Source organism: Podarcis bocagei (genome assembly GCF_964188305.1).
Source record: "Podarcis bocagei genome assembly, chromosome: 14".
In the NCBI taxonomy this organism is placed as follows: Eukaryota; Metazoa; Chordata; class Lepidosauria; order Squamata; family Lacertidae; genus Podarcis; species Podarcis bocagei.
Genome location: NC_138139.1, coordinates 41,632,339 through 41,657,075, shown reverse-complemented (window position 1 = coordinate 41,657,075; position 24,737 = coordinate 41,632,339). Strand labels below are relative to the sequence as shown.

The window sequence follows — 24,737 nt, the reverse complement described above, 5'->3', positions numbered from 1 at the left end:
CCCCCACCTTGGATGAAGCGCCACAGAACAACTGATAAAGTGGAGTAATGTGTGGACAGTCCAGTATGAATCCACCACCAATATTATTCCATCAATGACACTCTGCAGAATATACCTGGAGAGGCACTGGGCAATACCTCAACAGTCAAATCTCAAAAAGCTTTCCATGTTCTATTCAAGAGGACCAATTTATTACAAAGCCATCATACATGTAATAAAACTCTTTTATTTTAGATGGAAACTAATGGTGGAGACGTAATCGGACAATAAGGTGGAAGGGGAAGGATGGAGGTTTTTCCTTCCAAAGTCTCCAGCATAGGCATGTTGTTGTTAAATGGGGATTGTGGCAAAGGAGAGGGGAGAGTAGCTACCTCAGCTGCCACAACCTGTGGAGAAGCAGCGGTGGGGTAGCAACAAAGCTGGAAGGGATGAAGGAGGGAAGCAGACCTAGAGTGATGCAGGCAGAAGAAAAGGCTGGGGTGGACCTGAAGCTTCTGCCTGTTGTGTTGATTGGCTCCCTTCCCTCTTCTTCTCTTACTGTTGCCGCTGGAACCAATCCCCCCCCCCACCAGTTCCAGAGACAGTCGCAGGCAGAAGCTGCAGATTCACCCCAGCCTTTTTCTCCTGCCTGCATTTGTCTGTCTCATGGCTCATGGCTCTGCTCTGCTCACCACTTTTTATGGAGAGAGATCTGTAGGGATGAGAGGCATCTTTTGTGGCATGCAGGCAAGGAGGAGGAGAAGGAGGAGCCCCCCCCCCCGTCCTTCAGGTCCACCTTGCCTCTGGTTAGCTTGGCACAGGTCTTTTTGTCTGCAGGAACAAAATCTCTTTGGGCTTCTTTTCTGCTCTTGAGGTTGTTAACCCCTTTCTTCTTTACACTTTCATTGCCTTTATTTGTTTGTCTTGTCATCCCCCCATCTTCCTTCTCCCTTCATTGACATGGAAAGAAATGAATCTCTAAGCGCGCACCCTCCTGACATGTGCTGCACAAGTCTATGGCCTCCAGCATTCTCTAGCTTCCGGGTGCCAAGCCCCTTGACGTAGTGGCTGCTTTGCTTCATAAGTAATTGTTTGCCTACCTAGTGCCATGTGCATTCCTTCAGTATCTTCCAAATACTTGGCAGGCTCAGAGTCTTTTCTTTCCCCTAGAAAGAACCTGCTGAAACCACTTGTTGGCACTCATGACTAAAACATAACCGCTACCTTGCTGTTGTAACTCTGCGCGAGTAATGCCGGCAGATGGTTCCTCTGGAGGGCACCCTGTCAGGCCCTTAATAAGTTTATTCATCAGTCAAATGGAGAAGCAGCCAGTCTGGCCTGATCTTCCCCTGGAAAGTTCCTCCTGAGTAATACAGGGAGCTCCTGTCATCCAGCTAGTCATGCCCAGCGCATTGATTTTGTGCGCTTCTCAGAGAAGCTCAGCTGTTGTCAATAGGAGGTAATTATTATCCAAACAGCAAGGCCTCACGGGCTGCATCAACCATATTGCAACTGTAAAAACCATGTTCTTCGACCTCCAGCTGCACCGACTTGGTGCCAACGCAGGCAGTCTGACAGCTCTGGTTTGCTGTGATCAGACAAGAGTAACTTGCACTGGTGGTGGAGGGAAGCTTTACTGTATATAGAAAGCATACAACTAGCTGTTTGGTAGCTGACAACTACCCGAGTTCAGCTTAGTCTGGTCTGATTTATATTAGGAAAGACAACAATCTGCTTACACGCAAAGGGAGCAGACCTTAGAAGAGGGGTGGGGAATGTTTACAGCCTTAAGGGCCACATTTCCTTCAGGGCAACATTCCAGGGGCCACAGGCCAGGGATGTGCCTTTCGATTCTCCATCCAAACTAGCAAGGTCTGAGGATCCCCACCCACGACTTGTGTTATATCACTTTAAGAGTCATGGCTCCCCCCCAAAAAAAACAAAAAAATACTGGGAAGTGTAGTTTAAGGGTGATGAGAGTTGTTAGGAGACCCTATTTCCTCAGAGAGATACAGTGCCCAATATTCCCTGGGAAGGGAATGGGGGAAATAAGCATCTCCTAACAACTTCAGAAAGGGTGGGCTGCACGATCAGGTCCCCCATTTTGCGGCGACATCTCTACCTGCCGCTCACCTGATGTCACATATGACACCAGCTGTGAGGCAGATGGGTGTGGTTTTGGGGAAGTGGCTTCCTGAGTCAAATTGGGACCAGTGTTGCGCCAAATTTGGTCAATGGGCTGTAAGTTCCTCACCTCTCTTCTAAGTAGGCATGGATAGGGTTGTGTTTTTTCTTAATTTTTTTTAAAAATAAAATATTTATTGAGATTTTAAACAATAAAACCAACCTTCCAATCAAACCAAAAAGGAAACAACATTATCACACACAAAGCAAAACAGATAAATACAATAAAAACATAAGAAACAAAGAGGAAAAACATAAAAAAGGCATAAAAGACATAAAAATCCAAATTTTTACTTATTGTTTTCATAACCCTACTTCCTGACTTCCTCACATCTCCCTTTTCTGTGTTCCTTTTTACACAAATCATATTCAGCAATATCTTACCCTCTTTCAAATCTTAGTCTATATTATGCATTTCAACCCATTGTGTCTCCAATTTTTCCCTTTGTATCCCTTTGATTACGTTTGACACAGTGTATTCTAATTTTTTCACCCTTATCTTTTGAAACATTTGTTACATACTCCTTTTACTTATATCACTAATGCCACCTTGTCTTTATATCATGCATCATTTTAGCATTCCAACATTTTAACATTCCAACATTTTACAGTGTTTTTGCAAATAGTCTTTAAACTTCTTCCAATCCTCTTCCACTAACTCTTCTCCCAGGTCTCGGATTCTGCCAGTCATTTCTGCCAACTCCATATAGTCTATCACTTGCATCTGCCATTCTTCCAAGGTGGGCAAATCTTGTGTCTTCCAGTATTTTGCAATCAGTATTCTTGCTGCTGTTGTCGCATACATAAAGAAAGTTCTGTCCTTCTTTGGCACCATTTGGCCGACAATGCCCAAAAGGAAGGCCTCTGGTTTCTTAAGAAAAGTATATTTAAATACCTTTTTTAGTTCATTATAGATCATTTCCCAGAAGGCCTTAACCTTTGGGCATGTCCACCAAAGGTGAAAGAATGTTCCTTCAGTTTCCTTACATTTCCAACATTTATTATTAGGCAAATTATATACTTTTTTCTTAATTTTGATGCTAAACAAGCCGAGAAGTTTGGAATTTGAATGACTTCTGAACAAGAGTTTCAAAGAATTTGGTTGTGGATTTAAAAAACACACACCCAACTAAGAGAGAAACCGCTATTTACAGCCACTGTGGGACATGGAATGACTTCTGGACCGCAAAAGCAACCCATTGATCATATCTGCTCTGCTCTGTAGGGCCAACTTAGCATGCCATCTTTGCAGAGAAAATATTGGCATTACACAACAAGCTGTGGATGTATGCTAACGGGCAATGGTTCGTTCAGTTTCTTAGCAACAAACCACTTTAGTAAGCAGAAAACAAAAAGCTTTAAGTGTTTCATTTTCCTCTTTAAGGGTGGGTTTGCAGTGTCTTTACTTTTCACAAGTCATAAATTGTGCCCATCAGTGGGTTGCTGTTTGCACCGCAGCAAATTAACAAATCCACATGGCAAGAGAAGCTTTGGTGGCATCCAAGAACAGCTACTTAGCCAAAGGTTTAGCTATTTCTGCTTTCCATTTGTGACATTTCTCATCACAAATGGGAACTTTCATGAAAGAAGAACATGGGGATGGGTGGAGGTGTGGTTGTAGACTGAAAAAGTTCCCGTCAGTGCTGTCAGTGTGGGACTTGCCAGGGAGTAGTCCAGGGCCCCACAGAATGAGCAAAGGGGTAGACTGACTCACCATATTCTGAAGAAAGCAATGCGAAAACATATCACTATGGCTTCCCCCAAAGAATTTCAGGCGCTGAAATTAGTTAAGGGTGCTGAGCTACAGGAGACCCCTATTCTTCTCCCAAAAATACGATTCCCAGAGTGCTTTAACAATTCATCCCTCTTCATAGGAAACTCTGGGGGTTGTTGCTCTGTGAGGGTAATAGGGGTGCAAACTGTATTAGGAGTGGGATTATACCAGCCCTGACACAATCATGAGTGCCAGTCATCATGAATGCACAATAAATGGAAATCTAGAAGGGTCCATAGTGGGGGTCATGGGGGGGAGAGATGCCAGCTTCCACTTGGATCAAGAACATCTGACTTGAACCCCAACAGCACCAATAGAAAGCATTGTTGTTACACTTCTTAGCAGAAGTAAAATTATCACTACAGGGGAATTTGGAGGGATCTTATGCTCCATGTCACATGTTCCAATATTCCTGCAACGCCTTCTGTGCTGGGTTGCCAGACTGCACAGAAATATAGGAATTTCTCAGAGCTCAAGCTTTTTCACAAGTGCAAGGCCAATTTCCCCCCTTAAATTTGATATTCTTTTTTTCTCCTGAGGTGGCTGCCATTTCAAATGAGGGTACGAAGCTCCATTTCCCATGCTTTTGCCCGTTTCCCCCCCACCCACATTCCTGGCCACTGTCTCCCCAAAATACAATACTGTGGTTTGGCAGGGAGGGAAATCCAACCCAGGTGCCATAGCACAAAGTATCAATGCTCCCTGTTATATTAGATCACAGCTGGGGAGCCCCTTTTGCAGCCCGAGGGCCACACTCCCTCCTGGGCAATCTTCCAGGGGCCATATGCCAGTGATGGGTGGGGCCAGAGGTAAAAGTGGGCAGGGCAATGAATGCATTTATTTTTTTTAAACGTATGTACAGTAGGCTGGTTTCTGCACATGTTCACCAACTGGAGACATTAGAGTTCAAGGACACATTCCAGCCTGGCAAAAACACGTGGAGATGAGATGCAGGGTCAGTGGTGGGTGTCACTTGAAGGGGTGTTTGGCCTGGCCTGGGTCCTGAGGGCCACATTTGGGCCTTGCATCAGAGGTTCCTCATCCCTCTTTTGGAGGCGTTCTCCTAAAAATTCACATTCCTTTAGGAAATGCCCTCCCTCTGCTTCCAGGTTTCCTGACCAGTGCTGATGCAATCGCCTTAGTAAAAAGCTAAAATCATCCTCTGTGGATTAGACAGGGATGTGGTGAGCACACACAGCATGGGGCCAAGCAAGGAACAGGCTCCCCTGCTGTGCCTAGAGCAGAGCTGCATTTTCTTCTGCTACTTGGAAGAGGAGGAGGAAGGGAAGCTCAGTGAAACACCTTTTGGGGGCAGGCATTTTGGAGCATAATCCCCCCCTTCTCTGGCTAAGGCTAGGTTATACACTGCTCCTTCCAGAAGAACAGCCCAAAGCAAGGTTGGGAAACTTGTAGCCTTCCTGATGTTGTTAGGCCGTACTGCACGTCCATAGAACCACAGAATTGTAGAGTTGGAAGGGAACCCAAGGGACATCTAGTCCAGCAATGGAGAAATCACAGCTGAAGAATCCTTAATGGCCTGTGCTCAATATGGTCTTGGGGAGGTTATATATAATCCTGCTTTCATTCTGTTCACACCTCTAAAAGTTTTGGGGCAGACATGCTGCTTCGTTGGCCAATTAGTGCATGTCCTGAAACTTCTTGCTGGAATCCTGTCACTTATACAACCAACGTCTGGGCTTTTTTTGGTTTCATTTTCATTGAACTGTAATGCCGGGGTGCCCCTCCAGACAGCAATACAGTCATACCTCGTGTTACGTTTGCTTCATGTTACGTTTTTTTCAGGTTGCATCCTGTGGCGACCTGGAAAGGGTTACTTCTGGGTTTTGCCACTCACGCATGCGCAGAAGAGCTAAATCACGCTTTGTGCATGCACACAAGTGCCAAATCGCGCTGCGCACCTGTGCAGATATAGCGTTTCAGGTTGCGGGCTTTTCACGTTGTGAAAGGGCCTCCAAAATGGATCCCATTCGCAACCAGAGGTACCACTGTAATGTGGTAATGGTGGGGAAGAATCAGAGAAAAACTAACAAAACAGGATGATTTGCAGACGGTCCAGTATAAACCTATCGCTTATGCACTATTATTGCATTAATGATATGAGACAGAATGAACACCAACAGTCTTGAGGGGTCCCAAGGCACCCCATACAAGATGTTCCCACAGGCCATTTTGTGAAAAACAGAAACAAGGTTGGGCAACTGGTTGTCTCATGGACAAAGAAGTCAGAAAGTTTTTTTTTTGTTTTAAATCAAATAAATCAGTTGAGTGGCAAAAAATGGTGTCCCCAATCCCTGAAATTTCCCCCATTTAATCCCCCTGTTCTCCTCCACCTCCTGAAGTTCACTGGAGAAGTTTCCTGTGGAAACTTTCAACCCAGCTAGATTGCAAATGAATAGGTACATTTTCATTGCATTATATTTTTAAAGATATATGTAACCTGCCCTGGGTGAAGGGCAGTTACCGAATACAAAATGATGGTGGTCACAACAACTCCTCCACTAACTGGGTCTGTTGCAGGCTGAACCCCAGGACTTGTGATCCTGCAAATGTTTTGTTGTCCAACGCTTCCTTCTTTCTATTGATCAGCTGCACTGGACTAAGTCTTTGGTCAGTGTACCTCCCTGAATAGACTATTGTCTCTACAGTTCTTGGTTCTGTTAATCTCCTTTCTAGTAACTTGAATCTATTGGTTCGGGTCCTACTCTCCAGAGCAGCAGAAAACAAGCTTGTTCCATCTTCATGCGGCAGCTCTTCAGATATTTGGCTATCATATCACCTCTCAGCCTCCTCTTATCCAGACTAGGCATACCCAACTCCCTCAACCATTCCTCATAAGGCTTGGTGTCCAGACCCTTTATCTTCTTGGCCATCTTTCTCTGCACTCAGATAGGTGTGCGGAACAGATTTTTATGGTCAAAATAAAAAAAATTCCTTCCAGTAGCACCTTAAAGACCAACTAAGTTAGTTCTTGGTATGAGCTTTCGTGTGCATGCACACTTCTTCAGATACACTGAAACAGAAGTTGCCAGATCCTTCTATATAGTGAGAAGGTGGGGAGGGGTATTACTCAGAAGGGTGGTGGGAAGATCCTATATAGATCTGGCAACTTCTGTTTCAGTGTATCTGAAGAAGTGTGCATGCACACGAAAGCTCATACCAAGAACTAACTTAGTTGGTCTTTAAGGTGCTACTGGAAGGAATTTTTTTATTTTGACTATGGCAGACCAACACGGCTACCTATCTGTAACTAGATTTTTATGGGTGTAAAAACCCAGGAGTAATTCTTCCAAGGCACATTTCCCATTAGTGAGAGAGATTCATACTGTCTTACCATCAACATGTTGCAAAAGCAAAACTGCCGATATTTGCAAAGCCTCCTTTCTTTCTGCAAAAATGGATACTGCTGATCTTTTCTGCAAAAGGATAATGTTGCCCCGTCCCCATCCTCCCCCAGGATCTTGCAGTTGTAAACATGTCCTTTCGTGGACTTGCACTGTGTGTAAAAAGTGACAGTTGTACAGCAGCAGCAGGAGGGTGAGGGGAAAAAAAGGCCACAGTCATCTCAAGGTGCGTTTGTTTTTTAATACGTTGACAATAGTCAAGAGAGAAAGAATATACAACAGCTAAAATTTCCACACACACACAGTTTTAAGGCCACATTGAAAAAAAGATGAAAGAACTTAAGGCTTCTCTAAAAGGGGCAACTCATAGGATGCCATGGCATGAACACTGAGTTGGAAACAGTCCAGATAACCTGATTTACCCATAGGGAAATCTCTCAACCAACAGCCTCCCAAGCTTTTTTTAAAAAGGAGCCAGTGCCCCACACTTTTTTGCTGTTGCCATCGCTGTTTGTTAATGGCAACCAACATAAAAAAACCCCCCTACAAAGCATGCTCCATTTCTTCGTCCGGCATATTTCCCCAGCAAATCTGAAGGTGCTGTTCTTTAACAAAGCAACGCCAACCACCTCCTTTCCATCAAGGGTGATTCTAATCAAAAACGGAACCAAAAGACAACTCATTTTTTTATAATATACAAATACGGCACAATGAACTGTGCCGGGTAGAAGATCGCTCTGCTATCAGAGGCACCTGTACAGTATCTTGCTGTTTATTTGGCAAGTTCTAATACTTATAAGTTTTCTTTCTTTGTCTTTTTTATTTTAAATTACTAAAATAGAGAGAGAGAGAGAAAGAAAGAAAGAAAGAAAGAAAGAAAGAAAGAAAGAAAGAATTTGCATAGATTGTACATTCAGCTATTTCCCCCCACTTTCCCCAAACCCTCTTTTCTTGTTTTCATTAGGTAAACACGTTTCAAAGTATTAGTGAGGTAGTACCTTTGGTAGCAAAAGAACGTAACCAAGGCAGAAGCAATTGGGCAGGAAACTGAGAGAATGAAAACAGGTGTTTTTGGGGAGGAAAGTAAAGGATGGAGGGCCCCCCTGCAGGATGATGGGAATTGTAGTCCAGCAGTATCTGGAGGGCCACAGTTCTCCCCACCATGCCTGATTAACAGCATCTGAATTTGTCAAGAAAAACAGATGACATAAACTGCTACCGTGATACTAAGCTGGAAAATACATACATACATATTTAATGCTTCGGAATGAAGTGCAAAGGGCCACTTCTGAAGCATCAGGAATCAGGGGAGGGGGAGAAGGAGGAGAGTAAAGAATATTTTGCATTACATAAGGACTCTTACAGCTGCCTAATGAAAGGAACATAGGAAGCTGCCTTATATTGAGTTAGACCACTGGTCCATCGAGCTCAGCATTGTCTACACTGTCTGGCAGTGGCTGTCCAGGGTTTCAGAGGTTTCACTCCCAGCTTTACCCAAAGATGCCAAGGACTGAATCTGGGACCCTCTGCGTGCAAAGCAGAGGATCTACAGCTGAGCTAAGCCCTCCCTACGCTGCTCAGTGGTATCTTGGGGTTTTGTGCTCCCTGGAAGCTCTTGAACAACCACAAAGATTCCTTGCACGAGTTCAAACGTGTTGCATTCCGCATGGAGGTGTTGTAGCACAAGAGCTGATGGGTAGGTGGAGTGAAAGTGGAGCGCCTGGAATGGTCTAAAGAATTTGGCTCAGATCCCTCACACGGTTACGTGCCCGTTGAGCCGCAGATCTCATTCTTCTGCAAATGTGCAAAGAGTTGCATCCACAGGGTGCTGATGTGCTAAGAATGAGCGGATGTTGCAGGCAAGCAGAACCTGGTGGACTCAGCAGTTACTTTCCCATTGGTTCAGCCTACGGATGAAGCTTTTGGGAATCCCAGTGTGGGGCTTCATCTGTGTGCTAGAAGCTCCAGGCGGTGGATCTGTTTCCACAGTCCACATAACCAGGGAGTCCAGCTCAAGATGCATCAGAGTCTACTGGGAGCAACTGTGGGGAGTGCTGCATGCTGAGTGATCTGTGCCATGGATTTAGGAAGCTGCCTTGACCTGAGACGCTCAAGGAGATTGAGGGACAGAATCCCAGCTTGGGCAGATTTGCATATGCATCGTTTGGCGCTCAGTGAGCACAACCTGAAGCAATGACCCAAGCATGGGAGATGCCTGCCAAACATCAAACGCCATTGGCTCACATCAACTCAGCACAGTCGTTTTCAAGGAAGACCACTTGGGTGCAGCTCAGAGAGTGATGAACACAGATGAATGAATAAGCCCCGCAAGGCTGGATGGAAATCTGGGTTTTCCTTGTTTCAGCATGAGAATGTTGGGCTCCTGGTCTTCTGCTAGGACTCGGGACGGTTCTCCAGGAGAGAAGGTCTTCTTACAGAAGCACCTAAGCCATGGACAGGGGAATCCATGGCCCTCCAGATGTTATTGGCCTCAAACTCCCATCAGCCCTTGCCAGCAGGGACAATGGCAGAGATCATGGACCTATACAACTGTGGTTTTCTAGGATTCTGATAGACATGGATTGGTACACTGATATGAGCAGCTGCTACCTCTGACTGGACGATTTCTGACGGAATGGGTTCCATCCTCTCTCCCCTCTTTTATCAGCAATTGGAACATCTAGGTTTTCTTTTTTTGTAATCAGAATTCTTATTTGAGTGGAAATCAAGAATGCAGGAAAAGGGAAGGGGGAGAAATGAGATGTCTTTTTGTTTTGTTTTGTTTTTCTTAAAAAAGGCCTTTTCTTAATAAAGGCAGCTTTCGTTAGTAAGATAAGATAATCTCCAAGCTGCATAAGCAGCACCTACTAATTAGTCATTGACTAAAAATACAAATAAATACCTAAAACCGCCCTCCTATGTAGCCTCCTTTGCTGCCAGCTCTAAACATTTAATGCTCTGCCTTCATGCCAGCACAGCTGACACTGCAATTTCAAAGTCCAAAGCGAACGGTAGTAGCTTTAAACCAAACAGGATGGTGAGGAAAAACATTAGCAAGCCACTGGAAACTCAGAAGTTGTTTTTTTTTTACGGTCACCATTGCAGTTGTTTTAAAAGGGAATTTAACGGATTCTTGCGACGTGCTTCTTCTGTCGTCAGGCTCTCCCAACAGGTGAGCTTACAGAACAGTGCAAGTCTGTGCAGGTCTACTCAGAAGGAAGCTCCACTAAACTAATTGGGATTGAGGCTGCTTCCAGGGTACCAGTTTACTGACCATCCAACCTCATTTGTTTGCAAGGAGATGGCTGTTTGAATGGTCATTCGTTCTGCTTTGTTTGTGAGATAGGTTAGGTGATGTGGTCTTAAAAGCCAACACTTTCCAATGCAATTTGCCATCACTTTCCTTATCTCCAGGAAGTTCAGTCTGGGGTGGGACAGGGGAAGCTGGTTTGTCACACAGGACCCTCCCGATCAATTACAACTGCACAACTTCAACTTGCCAGTATGTGACTGAATCCCACAGCAAAACAGTGGCAGCCTGGAAGTGCCCTTACACCCAGGTATGCATGCACAGGATTGCACTAGAGTAGGCCTGAAAGTTTTACACAGGCGCAAAATGTGGGGGGGGGGGAGAGAGAGAAGAGAAAGAAACCTTTTTAGAAAAAATACATTAACTGGCTATTTTTACACAAACACACCCACTTGTATATGTAGATTGCACAACTTATGCCAAAGAGCTTAGCTAGAAATTAATTGGACTAAAATGCTTTTTGAATGTTAACAGAATCTATACTTTTTCCTCAATGTTAGGCTGCCTGGGGACCAAATGATATACCACCAGCTCCCAAAAGTGGAAAAACTGCTCAAGACCTGCTAAAATGTCACAGGTAAAACACATAAATGCACTCCAGGGGGCGCTGCTCTCCCTCCTATGGAAGAGCAGCTTTTAACACTAGCCCCAAAGAGTCATTTGTCCCAAAGTGACCCACTGGGGTGATTGCCCCACCAGTCTCGGCCTTGATTCCCATAAGCCCGTGTGCCTGTCTTCTGGCTGACAACCATTCTTGGGGGGGGGGCGGGGGCACAGTGCTGTCATCTTCCTCCTTCTCCTTGCCCTCAGTAGAAATTTATTAGGGAGGAAGATGGGGACAAGACTAGAAATGAGTTGCCTCTGCCTTGCACTGGCGCCACCTACTGCTGGTCTTCCTGCCTTGCACCCTACCCAGGATTCCCTCCTGCAACCTTCTAAAATCAGAATATTGGAAACTGCCTTAAACCAAGCCCAGGGGTGACTGCTCTGACCGGCAGCAGCTCTTGAGGGCCTGAGGCAGAGAGACTCCTTATCCATCATCAGGTCCCTGTAGCTTCAAGATTAAGCACAGGCTGGTGGGAGTAGTTGAACTCTTTCCCAGTTATCACTATATAATAATTATAATAATAATACTAATAATAATTTATTATTTATACCCCACCCATCTGGCTGGGTTTCCCCAGCCACTCGGGGAGGCTCCCAACTGAATATTAAAAACACAATACAGCATTAAACATTAAAAACTTCCCTAAACAGCTGTTATTCCCCTGCCTGAAACCACTTCTGAAAAAATGCTGGGGTAGAGGAAGGGGTTTCTTCCCATTGGGGCTCTCTGCAAGTGTTTTGTAGTCTGCTATGACAAATATTGAACTCTTGTGAATATCAGAGAGTTGTGGGGTCTCTGTGTGTGTCAGACTGAAATAAATAAATAAATAAATACATAGTTACATACATAAGAAAAGGGGGATGGGGAGCCCCAAGTCCTTGCCAGTGAAAACACGGCTTGGCATAGTGATAATGTCAACACTTTTGCTAGGCTGCTGTGGGAATGCTTTGGGAAGTGATGGCATGGGGAGCGATGGCAATTTCAGCATCTGCAACCGGCTGCCATTTTGCTACTCATTTCCCATCTCTCTCTCTCTCTCTCTCTCTGTGTGTGTGTGTGTGTGTGTGTGTGTGTGTGTGTGTGATAAAATAGCCAACACACCTCAGATTGAGGTTTTAAATAATCTGTAGTCTTGATACTGCACCCGCGCTAAAAACTTAAGGCATGTTTTAAAAACCGGTTTCCTTCTCTCCACACCTTCCCGGGGCTTAAAATGATAGCCATTCGATGAAATTAGCTGGCGACCCTCCATACCACTTCCAGGAACTACGTGAAAACTAAATCGTACGTTTTCTTGAAGGATGCCTGGCAGTTAATCCACTTCGAAACCAGCCCAAATTTAGGAGGGCAGGTGGATAATCCTCCCCCCGTATCACAAGAGCAACCATATTAAATTCCCTTTTAAAAGCCGGTGAAGGGATGTGCACCCTGTGCTACCTCAAACGGCCGTCGGGTTTAACAGGCCCCAGCTCAGATTTTGGGTCTGGGCTGAGCGAACTCCAAGATGTCTGGCTACAGGCCTGCATGACTGGGCAGGAGGTGGGGCCTGTGCTGCAGATATCCACAGCTGACCACATGCCTCCCACCAGTTTGTCCACCCAGTTCTCCAGCTTGCTGCCTGTAAGGGCTGCATTCTTCTTTGCTTGGTCCACCTGCGCAGCGTCGATGGGGATATTCAGAACCGGGTTGAGGCCTTGGAAACTCTGCTCCATGTAGGCGTTCTTCGGAGGTCCGCCGTGCAACCTCGTGGCTTCTTCTGTAAAAACAACAACAAACCGAAATCCAAAGTTGAGATGCTTCACCAATCTGACCTTCAGATCAAAACTACCGTTAGCACGCTCTGCGTAGGTCTGCCATTCAAAACCATTTTGTGGTTTAGTGTGGCGGCACCGACCCTTTGGTACTCCCTGCCTCTTGATAACGGGCAGGCACCTTCACTGTGCTCTTTCTAGATAGATAGGTAGATAGATAGATAGATAGATAGATAGATAGATAGATAGATAGATAGATATCTTTATTGCCATTGTCCCATACAGAACAATGAAATTGAAAAACTACATTAAACATTCAAAACCCCCTAAAAACTCTGAAACCCCATTTTAAAATGCACTATACTATACTATAAAATACACTATACTATAGAGACCCTTTATGCTGCGTTTAGAACCAGAATTGCATTTGCGTAGAAACTGTTTCTCAGGCGGCTAGTCCTGGTCTTTATAACCCTATACCTTCTTCCAGAAGGCAGAAGCTGAAAGAGATCATTTCCGGGGTGTGCACTATCCTGCACTATCTCTGCCGCTTTCTTATGGCACCTGGCAGCATAGATTTGATCTAAGGTGGGAAGAGTGCAGCCAATTATTCTCTCTGCAGTCTTTACAACCCTGGATAGCATTGTTTTTTCCCTGGCCGTGCAGCTCCCAAACCACAGACATGCTTTAGTGCATGCTAAAAACATTTTTGTTTAGACAAAGCTACCCAGATGTTTAGAAAGTTGGCATGAGTTTTTAATCTATTGCTACCTTAATTTTTCGAACGTCTTAAATTACTGTTGTTAACTTTTCTTGGTGATAATTTTACTGCTTTATGGGTTTTTTTGTAAACTGCTTTGAGTTCCCTTTGATAAATCAAGCAGCATATAAATGTTATGAAATAAATAAATAAATAATTCTGTGTAAAAGTACCCATAGACCACACTTCCTAATGAAATACTGGCACAGTGTGTAGCAATACAAAAATAGGAACGCCCCCTTCATTAAAAGCAGTACAGTGATACCTCGGGTTAAGTACTTAATTCGTTCCGGAGGTCTGTTCTTAACCTGAAACTGTTCTTAACCCGAAGCACCACTTTAGCTAATGTGGCCTCCTGCTGCTGCCGTAGCACGATTTCTGTTCTCATCCTGAAGCAAAGTTCTTAACCTGAGGTACTATTTCTGGGTTAGCAGAGTCTGTAACCTGAAGCGTATGTAACCCGTGGTACCAGTGTACAGAGCAATCACTGGAATGGACATAACAAGTGCCTGCTGGATCAGGCCAAGGGCCCGTCTAGTCCAGCATCCTCTTCTCATAGTGGCTGAACAATTGCCTGTGGGAAACCAACAAGCAGGATTCAATCATGAGAGCACTCTTCCCTCCTGTGGTTTCCAGCAATTGGGATTCTGTTGCCATCCAATTTGGTGCTGGTCACTACCTCCTGTGGGAGCAAGCGCCATAGTCTAACTTTGCACTCTGTGAAGAAGTGCTTTCTTTTCATTTGTCCTGAACTTTCTAACATCCAGCTTCATTGAGTGTCCACGGTGCTACATGAAAGGTGCTTAAAACTGCCTGTAGGAAACTAGCTCAAAATTCACATATGGAAATTGGGGTTAATGCCAGGAAGGGACTTGCTGAACTCTGCCAAAACATACATACCACCTCCAGGGCAAAATGCCTTCATTCAAGAAGGCCCTCTCAGACTTGGAGAACTATGCTGTGTGTTCCAGTGGGTCTGTGGGCCAGGAATGACATACTAGTGTCTACAATTCCTGCCACGTCGCCTGTGTAATTTGCAACTCGTGCCAATTATCTAAGCTCTTCCTTTTGTGCAAGGAGGCAACGGTTTGATCTTCTGTTGTAAATTGGCTAAGGCTCCGTCTCCCTTGCTTGGACACTCTTCATGGTTCTCTGAGACTTAAGTTTTATATTTTGAGGTGACCCCCCTCCCTTGCAAGCCCCCCGTGGCCAACCCCGATTATTCAGTTATATTAAATATGCTGTTTCTGTCTGGCTTATTATGGCTTTGATCATATAATTCGCTTGCCAAGGCAGTCGAATTCTACCTGATTTATTCAGATGGCATGAGCTCTCACTGTAGGCACCTGCTGGATCAGACCAAGGGCTTATCTAGTCCAGCATCCTGTTCTTGGCCAACCAGATGCCTGTGAGAAGCCCACAAGCTGAACTGTCCTCACTTGCGAATCCCAGCAACTGTCATTCAGAGGCAGGCTGCCTCTGACATGTGCCATGCCCTCCATCACACTGCCCTCACTCTGAATAGGCATTCAGCCCCATTTTGACATGATCCTTGGGTGGGGTGGGGGGTGGGGAAATCACTGTGGCTGAAGAAGTTTACGGAAAATGAGCTACCCTCTCCCCATCCTTTAGTTCTGCCCTATTATTTATCCTTCATAAAAGGCAGGTCTCATTACACTGCTCTTTGAATCTAGAGGTGTGTAGTGATTTTCTGTGTGTGGCAGCCTTAGCATTGTTCACAAAATATCAGAAAAATGGCTCTTAGAGATGTCCTAATTTTTCTGTCAGTTTCACAGCATTTATCTGGCATTAGAAGCAAGTTTAAGTAATGCAAGTGGTGGCAAAGCGAAAAAATGCTGAAAAAAGGAAGAAAAAAGAAAGAAAAGAAAGCTAAGAGGCTTTGTAACAATTTTTCCGCGTGCAGCATAATGTTTCTGAACTGTAAGGTCTTGGAGAGGCACACTCAAAAGCTCACACTGCGAATGCTCCTCTAAACTTCTGCTCTAATCTCAGTGTGCCTCTTGAAATCATGTATCCTTCTCCACGATATTCCAACTGTGCAGACTTCAGGCTCCCAAATGTGGCCCTTCAGACCTCTCTGTCTGGCTCTCGGGGCTCTCTCAAGGCCACATCTTGAACCACCCCTGCTTTGTCTCGCTCCTTTTTTCTTCTTCCCTGGCTGTGAAATGTGTCCTGGAACCCTGATAAGGCCTCTTGCTTGCCTGGTTGGCGCTTAGAGAGGGGTGGTGGTGTCAGGGTGCATAGAAACTATCATAATAAAATTATTTATATGCCACCCATCTGACTGGGTTACCCAAGCCACTCTGGGCTGCTTCCAACAAATGAAAACACAGTAAGACGTAACAGACACTAAAAACTTCCCTACACAGGGCTGCAGAACAAAGGCAAAATATACACACATTGCTCTGCCTCCTTGTGCTTCTGGCCTCATCCATCACTACCATGTAGCCTTGGGAAGATGGAAATGAAAATGGGGGTGGGACAGGAACGGAGTGTCCTGGAAGAGGGCATGACTGTCTGCTTGAACAGGAACACTTGAAACTGCAACAGGTCCCCCTTCTATACCTGTATTTTAGGCGACAGCACTGCATTGGTTCCTTCGTATAATCAGTACCTAAAGCCACCGCTTGCACCTTGAGTTGCACCAGTACAATAAATAATAGAAGGGCAATGTTTTCCCCCAGTAATGAACTCCTTCCTCAAGTCAGTAGAATCTCTGTGGTCATTATCAAAGCGCTTGACTCTAACAGGCTCTTCTGCTGAAATTAAGGAAAGTTAACGGTGCTTTAACTTTGTTTGGACTGCATCCTGTGTTGTACTAAGAAGCAGTCATGATGCATCAGATCAAAGGCTCATCTACTCCAGCATCTTTTTGTCCTATGGTGGCCAGCCAGATGCTTCTGGGATGCTGTAAGGAGTTGCAGGGGCTCATTCGCCAGCACTTTGCCCTTTAAAGAGGCCCTGATCCCCTACCACCAAGCAGCAAACAAGGAATGGCTTCTGAGGAATCCTTGCCTGGATTCCTGCTCTGGAAGGAGCTAGGCAGTGTCCTCCCATTTACCTGCCTGATGGGAGGGGAGGTATACAGCTGCCTCAGCCCAAAGAGAAAGGACAGGAAACCTTTGCCACATCCGCACCACACATTTAAAGCAGTACAATACCGCTTTAGATGGTCATGGCTTCCTCCAAAGAATTATGGGAGCTGCAGGTTGTTAAGGGTACTGAGGGTTCTTCGCAGACCCCTGCTCCCCTCACAGAATGACGATTCTCAGAATGGCTTAACTGTGAGGGGGATTGGGGCCTCCTAACAGCTCTCAGCACCCTTAACAAATTAGCACTCCCAGGATTCTTTGCGGGACGTCTTGATTCTTTAAAGTGGTATCATACTGCTTTAAACGTATGGTGTGAATGTGACCCAGGAGGATGCAAACAGTCTCAGAGAAGCAGGACAGCGGAAACAGGCCGGAATAGTTAGGCCTGTGAAGCCACAGACCTGAAATAAATCCATCCTTACAGCAGCCCGGACAGGAGTCAGTGCCTTCTTTGACCCCTTAGGTGTGAGCCTATGGAAGATACGGAACATGCTTTTGTTGACATGCCTTCCCCCTCTAGGATGCAGCACAGAAACCAACAGGCAGAATGTGTTCATCGTCTGCTATTACTCTCCAGCTGCATGCTTACTTAAACATTTATATATGCAAAATGAAATGTTAATTGCTGCTTATCAATTTTTTAGTATGTTGCAGTGATATTGTATGTCTTATTATGCATTGTTACCATATCACTGTATTTAGACTTTGTGAACTGCTTTGAGCAGAGATTTGCTTGAGGAAAATGTGGTATGTAAATAAACTGACAATCACAAAACAACGACAATTCAGAGGCAATACCCCCCTGCCTGATCCTGGAGGTACCATGTATCCCTCATGACTAGCAGCCGTAGATAAACCTTACGTTCCATTGTATTTCCTTAATTCCCTTTTGATGCAATCTAAGTTGATGGCCACCATCACGTTATGAGAAAAATAAGAAGACGCTTTCTGGATCTGACCCAAGCCCCATCTTAGTTAAGCACCTGTGGCCAAGCTGTAATTGCAAATAATGGTTTGGTTCGCAAAAAGGTCTTACCTTGCCTGATGCTTTGCCTGTTGGAAAATGTCAGAGGAGAGACCAGGAATTTGGTTTCCGCTACAGGGACCCAGTGATGCAGGATCTTAACAGTCCAGACTCCGGGGCGGAGAGGCAAATTCAATGGTGGCTTGTAGTGAGTAAACTCCGCGCTGGATTCTATTAGGATATCATACGTGGCGGCGATGGTGTTTGTGGGGTCCACCCAGATGACAGTAACAGTGACGTTGGGGCCCTTCCCCCACTTCTGCATGCCGATTGGCTCATCCATGGGCCCAATGAGTCCCCCAAAGTTCCGGAATATTCTCTCCTTAGCATCCCAGTCGGTTCCAATCTGAAGGGTAAACAGAAGCACTGCACATCAGGTAACACTGAAAGAAGCAACCAACTGCTTTAAAAATCAACGTGTTCTGTTCTTTTTTGTAATTGTCGCATTGGATGGCTGCTACAAGGTCCTGGGTAGGGAGCTGCTCTGCTGCTCTCCATCCCACTGTTGTTGGTATTTTGGGGGGAATTATCTTCTAAGGGAGAGATAAATAGAGCTAAATGATTGACGGAGGCAGCCAGTAGCCACCCTTCCTGTGCATCTGAATGCAATCTCTGTCTCAATGCTAGGGACCAGAGATGGGGTTCTGTGGGGTCGCAGGGAGTCAAAGACCAATTACTATTCCTGCAGCAGGGTCCTCATATCCAGCACCCTGGGGCCACCTAATCGGCATGAAGGGGGAGCTTTTGCGCAACTGAGAAGAAGTGCTTTCACCTTTTGTGCTCACTGGAGCCAGACTGAAAGGAGGTGAGTCAGTCCCTGAGGGCTGGCTCCTAGGGTCACTCTAGAACAGGCAAGTGGCAATAGCATTGAGGTGGTGGAGCTCTTCTGTTCTGTAGCTCTAAAGCTAAGCATTTAGGAATGTCGGAAACACAAGATGTGTGAGTATCAAGAGAATGGTGTGCAAGTTCTGTGACATACAAGGGAAACACAACTTGATTTTCCCTGAAATACTCAAAATGATTTTGTTGGCATCTGTCTGTCTCAAGAGACAATGGAGTGCACCTCTGGGGATGAAGCCAAACCGCTGCATTAACAGCACAGAAATGACCTCTCTGAGGAGCAAGCCAAGGCAGCATGTATGGAGGCCCTGGGCTACCCAAACAACAAGACCCCCTTCTCATTCTTGCTCATGTGGTCCAAAGGAAAGCAGAGCAATACATTTGGCACCAGCCTGGCTGCGGGAGATGCCGGAAGAAGGCGTACAAGGCACCATCCAATTGCCTTAGGGACTCCACTCTGGATTTGTGTAGGGTTTACTCCTTAGCCTGTTCTTCTCCTGAAGATATCCCGCAAGGTGGTGGAAGTTCAGGATCAGAGTTTTGCTTCTCCTAGATGGGATGGGCTACCTTCTCAGGCTGACAAGCCCCATCTGCCCCAGTTATATGTGCATAGAAAATAGTAGATCTAGTAGAGAGCCAGTGCATTATTGCAATGCATCCCTAATTATTATTAATGCAAAATCATAGGATCATTATATAAATATAGAAAGCTGTATGGTCTCAGAAAGGGGTGTGGCTATGAGGGGGTCACAGCTGTGACTTATCATGAAGGGGACCTGCACTTTTACATTTGCCATGGCATTACTTCTGAGGACCCTTCATAATTCTTGTTGGAACTAAAGCACCGATGCTTGTAATATGTTACCTGCAGGTTGCCTGCTCAGCCTGACACCACCTGGAACAGCTTCAACTGATTTTTTTTTAACGCCCAGTAGGTGGTGGCAGGAATGAAGGGAAGAATCACAGAACAACAAGTTTCTATATAGAACTACACTGATTTACAACCAACCACAAACATTTAACAGACTACATTTTCTTAGCTGTTCTCTCCCCATCACCCCAATGTTTCAGCTATGCTTGAGATAGCTGTAATCGTTTGCTACTATCCAAGGGGCAACAGGGACACAAGTAACTGCAATTAAATGTGGCATGCACCAGTTGCTGAAAGTATTTGTAATCAGCAAACTATGAACCCCCCAGGTCACACACACAAGGAGGAAGAAGGTGGAAGAAGGTACAGAAGTCACAAAACCAAAGAGACGGTGCCTCCACTGGTGACAAAAGCAGATTCTTGGGCCTTCAGATCATCACTCAGGTCTCTCTGCAAGCACCACTGAGCCACTGGTTGGTGATCCTTGCAGAGAGCAGCGTGTGGAGATTTGAAGCCCCGACTATCAGCTGATTGTTGGGGCTTCAAAGTGCTGGGGCAAAAATGGGTCACTGGTTGTCATTGTGATGGTGGATGATTGGCAGGTTGGCAGCCTTACCCACCCATTTAACGTGGCCCTCAGGGGGTGGGAAAGATAAGGATCTGGCCTGCTGGTATACAGCATAGAAACAGAAAGCAAAGTTGGAGGTGACAACCCTATTGTGTTTATTTTATCTGAGTATCTCCAAGACCTGGAAGAATTTCCTCCCCTGTCCCAGCCAGAAAGAATAAAAGGAACAGATTCTCAGAATGCTAAATTTAACTTCGGGAAAATCCAGGGGCTCAGGATGATCATGCTTAAGGAATCTGATCTTCGATAATTCCTGTATGAACTGACCTGATTGGCACCTCCTGGAGGAATGCGCAGATTGGGACCCAGTTACTCACTAGCTTTTGACTTCCCCCATGCAGTTCACGTAAGTGCGGCCCTGCTGGATCAGGCCAGTGGTCCACCTAGTCCAGCATCTTGTCCACAAGATGCCTATGGGAAGTGTACAAGCAAGACTTGAGCGCAACAGGACTCTGTCCTCCTGCAGCTTCCAGCAAGTGGCATTCAGAAGCATTATTGCCTCCAACTTGGTCTCTTTCCTGCTGAGATGCAAGAGTTGCATTCTCCACCTCAGCTGGTCAGGACTAGGACCTGTCCTATCAAGCATGCATTTCCTGCAATAAAGGTAGCTTTCTTATTTTTCTAAACTCAGTCTCAGTGTGATTGCAACAAGGATTCTGCATCAAGTTCACTTCTGCTGAGCGTTTAAACTCCCAAAGTCACCACTTTCTGTACTTGCAGACAGGCTGATCACCATTGTGTCTCATTCATCCCCTTCTACTTCTGTGCCATCAGAGAATCCACTCAGCTGCAGTTTTCCTTTGAAGAGGTGGGGGGGAGGGGTGCTCCTTAACTCCCTACTCAGCTTTTGCATCACTTATTCCGGTCCCTGCTTGGGTTTGCACTTAAAATTTGCCCAAGATAAATTATGCCTTGATTACTAGCTTGTGTCTCATTGCTCACCACAAACGGGGACCATTAGGTCCACACAGAAGACACTAATTGCCTGCCGCCCAGTTCACTTTGTTCTCTGTGATGAATTGCAACTGCTAACGAGGCTAGAAACAAACTTTTTTCAAGTTCCGCCGATAAGGCTTAGTGCAGAAGTCCCTGAATGCCTAAATGAAACCCAAGTCCATCTTTCTCCTTCCCTTTGGACGGACGTCATCTTTCTCAAAAAACAAAAAACACAAACACAAATGAAGAGGTGATACCTACGTCATATGGAATTAACCTCCTACTGGGAAACTGCCACTCTGTGGAAGTTGTTGGACTACAACTCCCAACAGCCACAGCCAATGCCAACATGGTTGAGAATGAAGGGTCATGGGAGCTGTAGTCCAGCAACATCTGGAAGACCATAGGCTCCCGATCTCTGTGCCCCAGTGAACAATATAGGGTTTATCTGGCTCTGTACTGTCACTACCAGGGATGGGAAAGCTTTTGGGCTTGGTAGGCTGGAACCTTCTTGATCCTCACCCCTGCAGACCAACTTTGACTGGTGGGTGGGACAATCACCTGGTTGGCCAATCATTTGATATCATGATAGCATCTGATGATTGACAGATGCGTTGCCCCAACCACTAGTTGAAGTGGCTGGGTGCTTTCCAACAGCCAGCTAGTTGTCAGGCACCTGGGAGCTGCTTGCTGAGTACTGAGTATAGGGCTTGCAAAGCTGATTTCTGTAGGGTGATCAAGTTCCCATCAGCTGCAAGGCAGTGACTTCAACCCTGCTTTCTGCGGGAATCGATCATATGATTGACTGTTGCCAAGGACATGTATTGGCCTGGTCCAATTTTTAAGGCTCTGATGCTAATGGAGGAGTATCAATTCTGACCCCTGAAAAATGAGTCCTGAGGCTACTGATCTTTGAAGAAGGCAGGTGAGCAGGCAGCAATTGTAAGCAGGAGGTGCAGCAGCAGCAGGGCCCCTGAGAAAGCTGTAGGTCTTGGTGGTTGCTGAACAATGTTGACCACTGGTGCCAGCCCCCAATTTGAGTTCAACCAATAGGATTTTTAATAGGTTAGGTTGACGCTTGTGACTATACTGCAAGTAAAACCTAGACATACTGTTTCAGCTGTTATCTTGCATGTGTGTTACTCATTAACTTGCGAGATGCCCTCACACCAGCAAAACAACAGAAGAATTGCCAATCCCAAGAAATACAGTTGGTGCGATCATTTGTCAGGACATGAAAACGGCAATTCAATCCACCAATATCTCAATAAACAGAACAAGACCAGCATCCATCTCCTTAATAGGACATTAATGTCGCCGATTTGCCACACATGCCATTAAAAACACTGAAGCCTACCTAAGCCTCTCTCAATTGCCAAAGAAAATGCAGAATTTATAGGCCAGGACATAATGACTACGAACAAAAATTTGTTCAATTAGCTGTGTGGGCTTTAATTAAAATTTGTGATTTAGCAAGAAAAAATGATGAAATAAATAGCTTTAGGCAGCTGTGCCATTTGCAAAGAATGTGTGGCTCAGGATGAGAGCGGTTTAGCACTTGACAGAGTCAGACTGAAATCAGGTAGACTAAAATCCAACTCAGCCATCGAAGTCATTGGATGCCCTTGGGCCAGTCACTCTCCCAGACTACCTCGCAGGGTTGTTGGAAGGATAAAATGTTGAGGGTGGGAAAGTACTATGTACACAATCCTGAACACCTTGAAGGAAGGGTGGGGATTAAATGGAATCAATAAAAAAAAATTAAGGCAATTATTACAAGGAAACATCCTCTGGAAATTCCTTGGCAGGCTAAGAAAATCTGATCTTACCTGCTGAACTGAAGCTTACAATCACTGAATTATTGAGTTGCAAGGGATCCTAAGGGTCATCAAGTCCAACCCCCTGCAGTGCAGGTTTTGTTTTTGCCCAATGTGGGTTTTACATCTCTCTTTGAATTTTTTGCACACCTGATAAGAATTTTCCAAGCAAGATTGGATCTTCTCAAGGTACAGCCTCAGAACAGCGAGAAAAGCTCTGGGACCCAGGGGAATGAATTGGTACACAACACAGTGCAGTCAAAATAGGGGTCAAATGAAAGTGTGGAGAAGTCCATATCTGGCAGATCTGGCCTCAGTTAGGAAGTAGGAGCCATGGTAGTTTCAGAACAAAGAAAAGGAAACCGTGTTCAGTTTAAAAGAGGAAGGAAGAAACAAAAGATAACAGCAATGCTTACCTCAGAGAACTGCAGCCTTCCAAAATCACTTGGTGGACTTGCAATTTTGAACACCTTTTTGGGCATCACCCATGTCTCTAAGGTCTCCAGCTTACTGGCAGCCAGATTGGTAGCATGGTGCTTGACAAGGAAACCCTGAAAATGATCAGCAAGGAAGTAGAGTTGGACGGAGAATGGGTGGCCCATTGGGTAATACCTGGAAAACATAAATGCCAATGGAGAAGATTCTGATTAGCTGCGGAACAACAGAGTTAGTGGTTTGGCAGTGGGTGAGGTTCTTACAGCTACAGTGATGTTGAGTTCATTGGAATGAAGATGTGCTGCACTACTTCTTAAACCTCTGTTTTTAAGCCTGGGTGGGGTGGGGGCTTGGCAAAGGGCACCGAGATGGGACCCCAGAGAGCAAGGACTCTCAATCCGCAGCAGTTGAGAGCTATTGAGAGCTGCCATTTACTTTCACCACAACCCCTTGGGGCGATTCAACATTTGCGGGTCCTGTGGGAAATTTAAATGGCAGCTCCCAGACTCACAAACTTTTAAAAATTGCACTGGCTGCCAGCTGGCTACTGGGCTAAGTTTAAGGTGTTGGATGTGGTGTATAAACTCCTCTACTGTACAGCTTGGGACCAGGATACCTAAAATATCCATCTTGCCCCTTATATACTTAATCAATCACTGTGCTCTGCAGGACAGGGCGTCTTGCAGAGTCCACGCCTCATGATATACAAATCTGGCTTTTAATGCTATGGCACCCCCCTTCTGGAATTCCATCCCATTAAATATTAGACAAGTGCTACCCTTGTTGTCTGGACGTGGGTGGTGCTGTGTGTTAAACCACAGAGCCTAGGACTTGCTGATCAGAAGGTCGGCGGTTCGAATCCCCGCGACGGGGTGAGCTCCCATTGCTCAGTCCCTGCTCCTGCCAACCTAGCAGTTCAAAAGCACAGTTCGAAAGTGCAAATAGATAAATAGGTACCGCTCTGGCGGGAAGGTAAACGGCATTTCCGTGCACTGCTCTGGTTCTCCAGAAGCGGCTTAGTCATGCTGGCCACATGACCCGGAAGCTCTATGCTGGCTCCCTCGGCCAGTAAAGCGAGATGAGTGCCGCAACCCCAGAGTCGGTCACGACTGGACCTAATGGTCAGGAGTCCTTTTACCTTTACCTTACCCTTGTTGTCTACATAAATAAATAAAGCTGAAACGTGCAGTCGCAATCCATGAGTGAAAGAGAGTGAAAAGGGTATTATTGGAGAGAAAGAGAAATGGAGACTGGAGATTGGCGAGAGAGAAACAGGGAGAAGCGGACTCCCTGCTCATTTTTGACTCTGTCCTGAGCCCACCAGCTTAGCTTCTTGATTCCCATTG

General features: G+C 45.5%; 1 protein-coding gene across 1 annotated transcript in view; it reads right to left on the bottom strand.

Moving 5' to 3' along the window:
* Positions 1 to 7,520: 7,520 nt before the first annotated feature.
* XYLT1 (xylosyltransferase 1) overlaps positions 7,521 to 24,737 on the bottom strand; it is a 165,073-nt gene continuing 147,856 nt past the window's right edge. The window contains exons 10-12 of the mRNA XM_081169484.1: positions 23,373 to 23,568; positions 17,877 to 18,210; positions 7,521 to 12,972 (exon numbers count right to left, since the gene is read on the bottom strand). Coding sequence (XP_081025610.1) covers positions 12,650 to 12,972; positions 17,877 to 18,210; positions 23,373 to 23,568 — 853 coding nt within the window. The 3' untranslated portion in view covers positions 7,521 to 12,649. The remainder of the gene's footprint in view (positions 12,973 to 17,876; positions 18,211 to 23,372; positions 23,569 to 24,737) is intronic.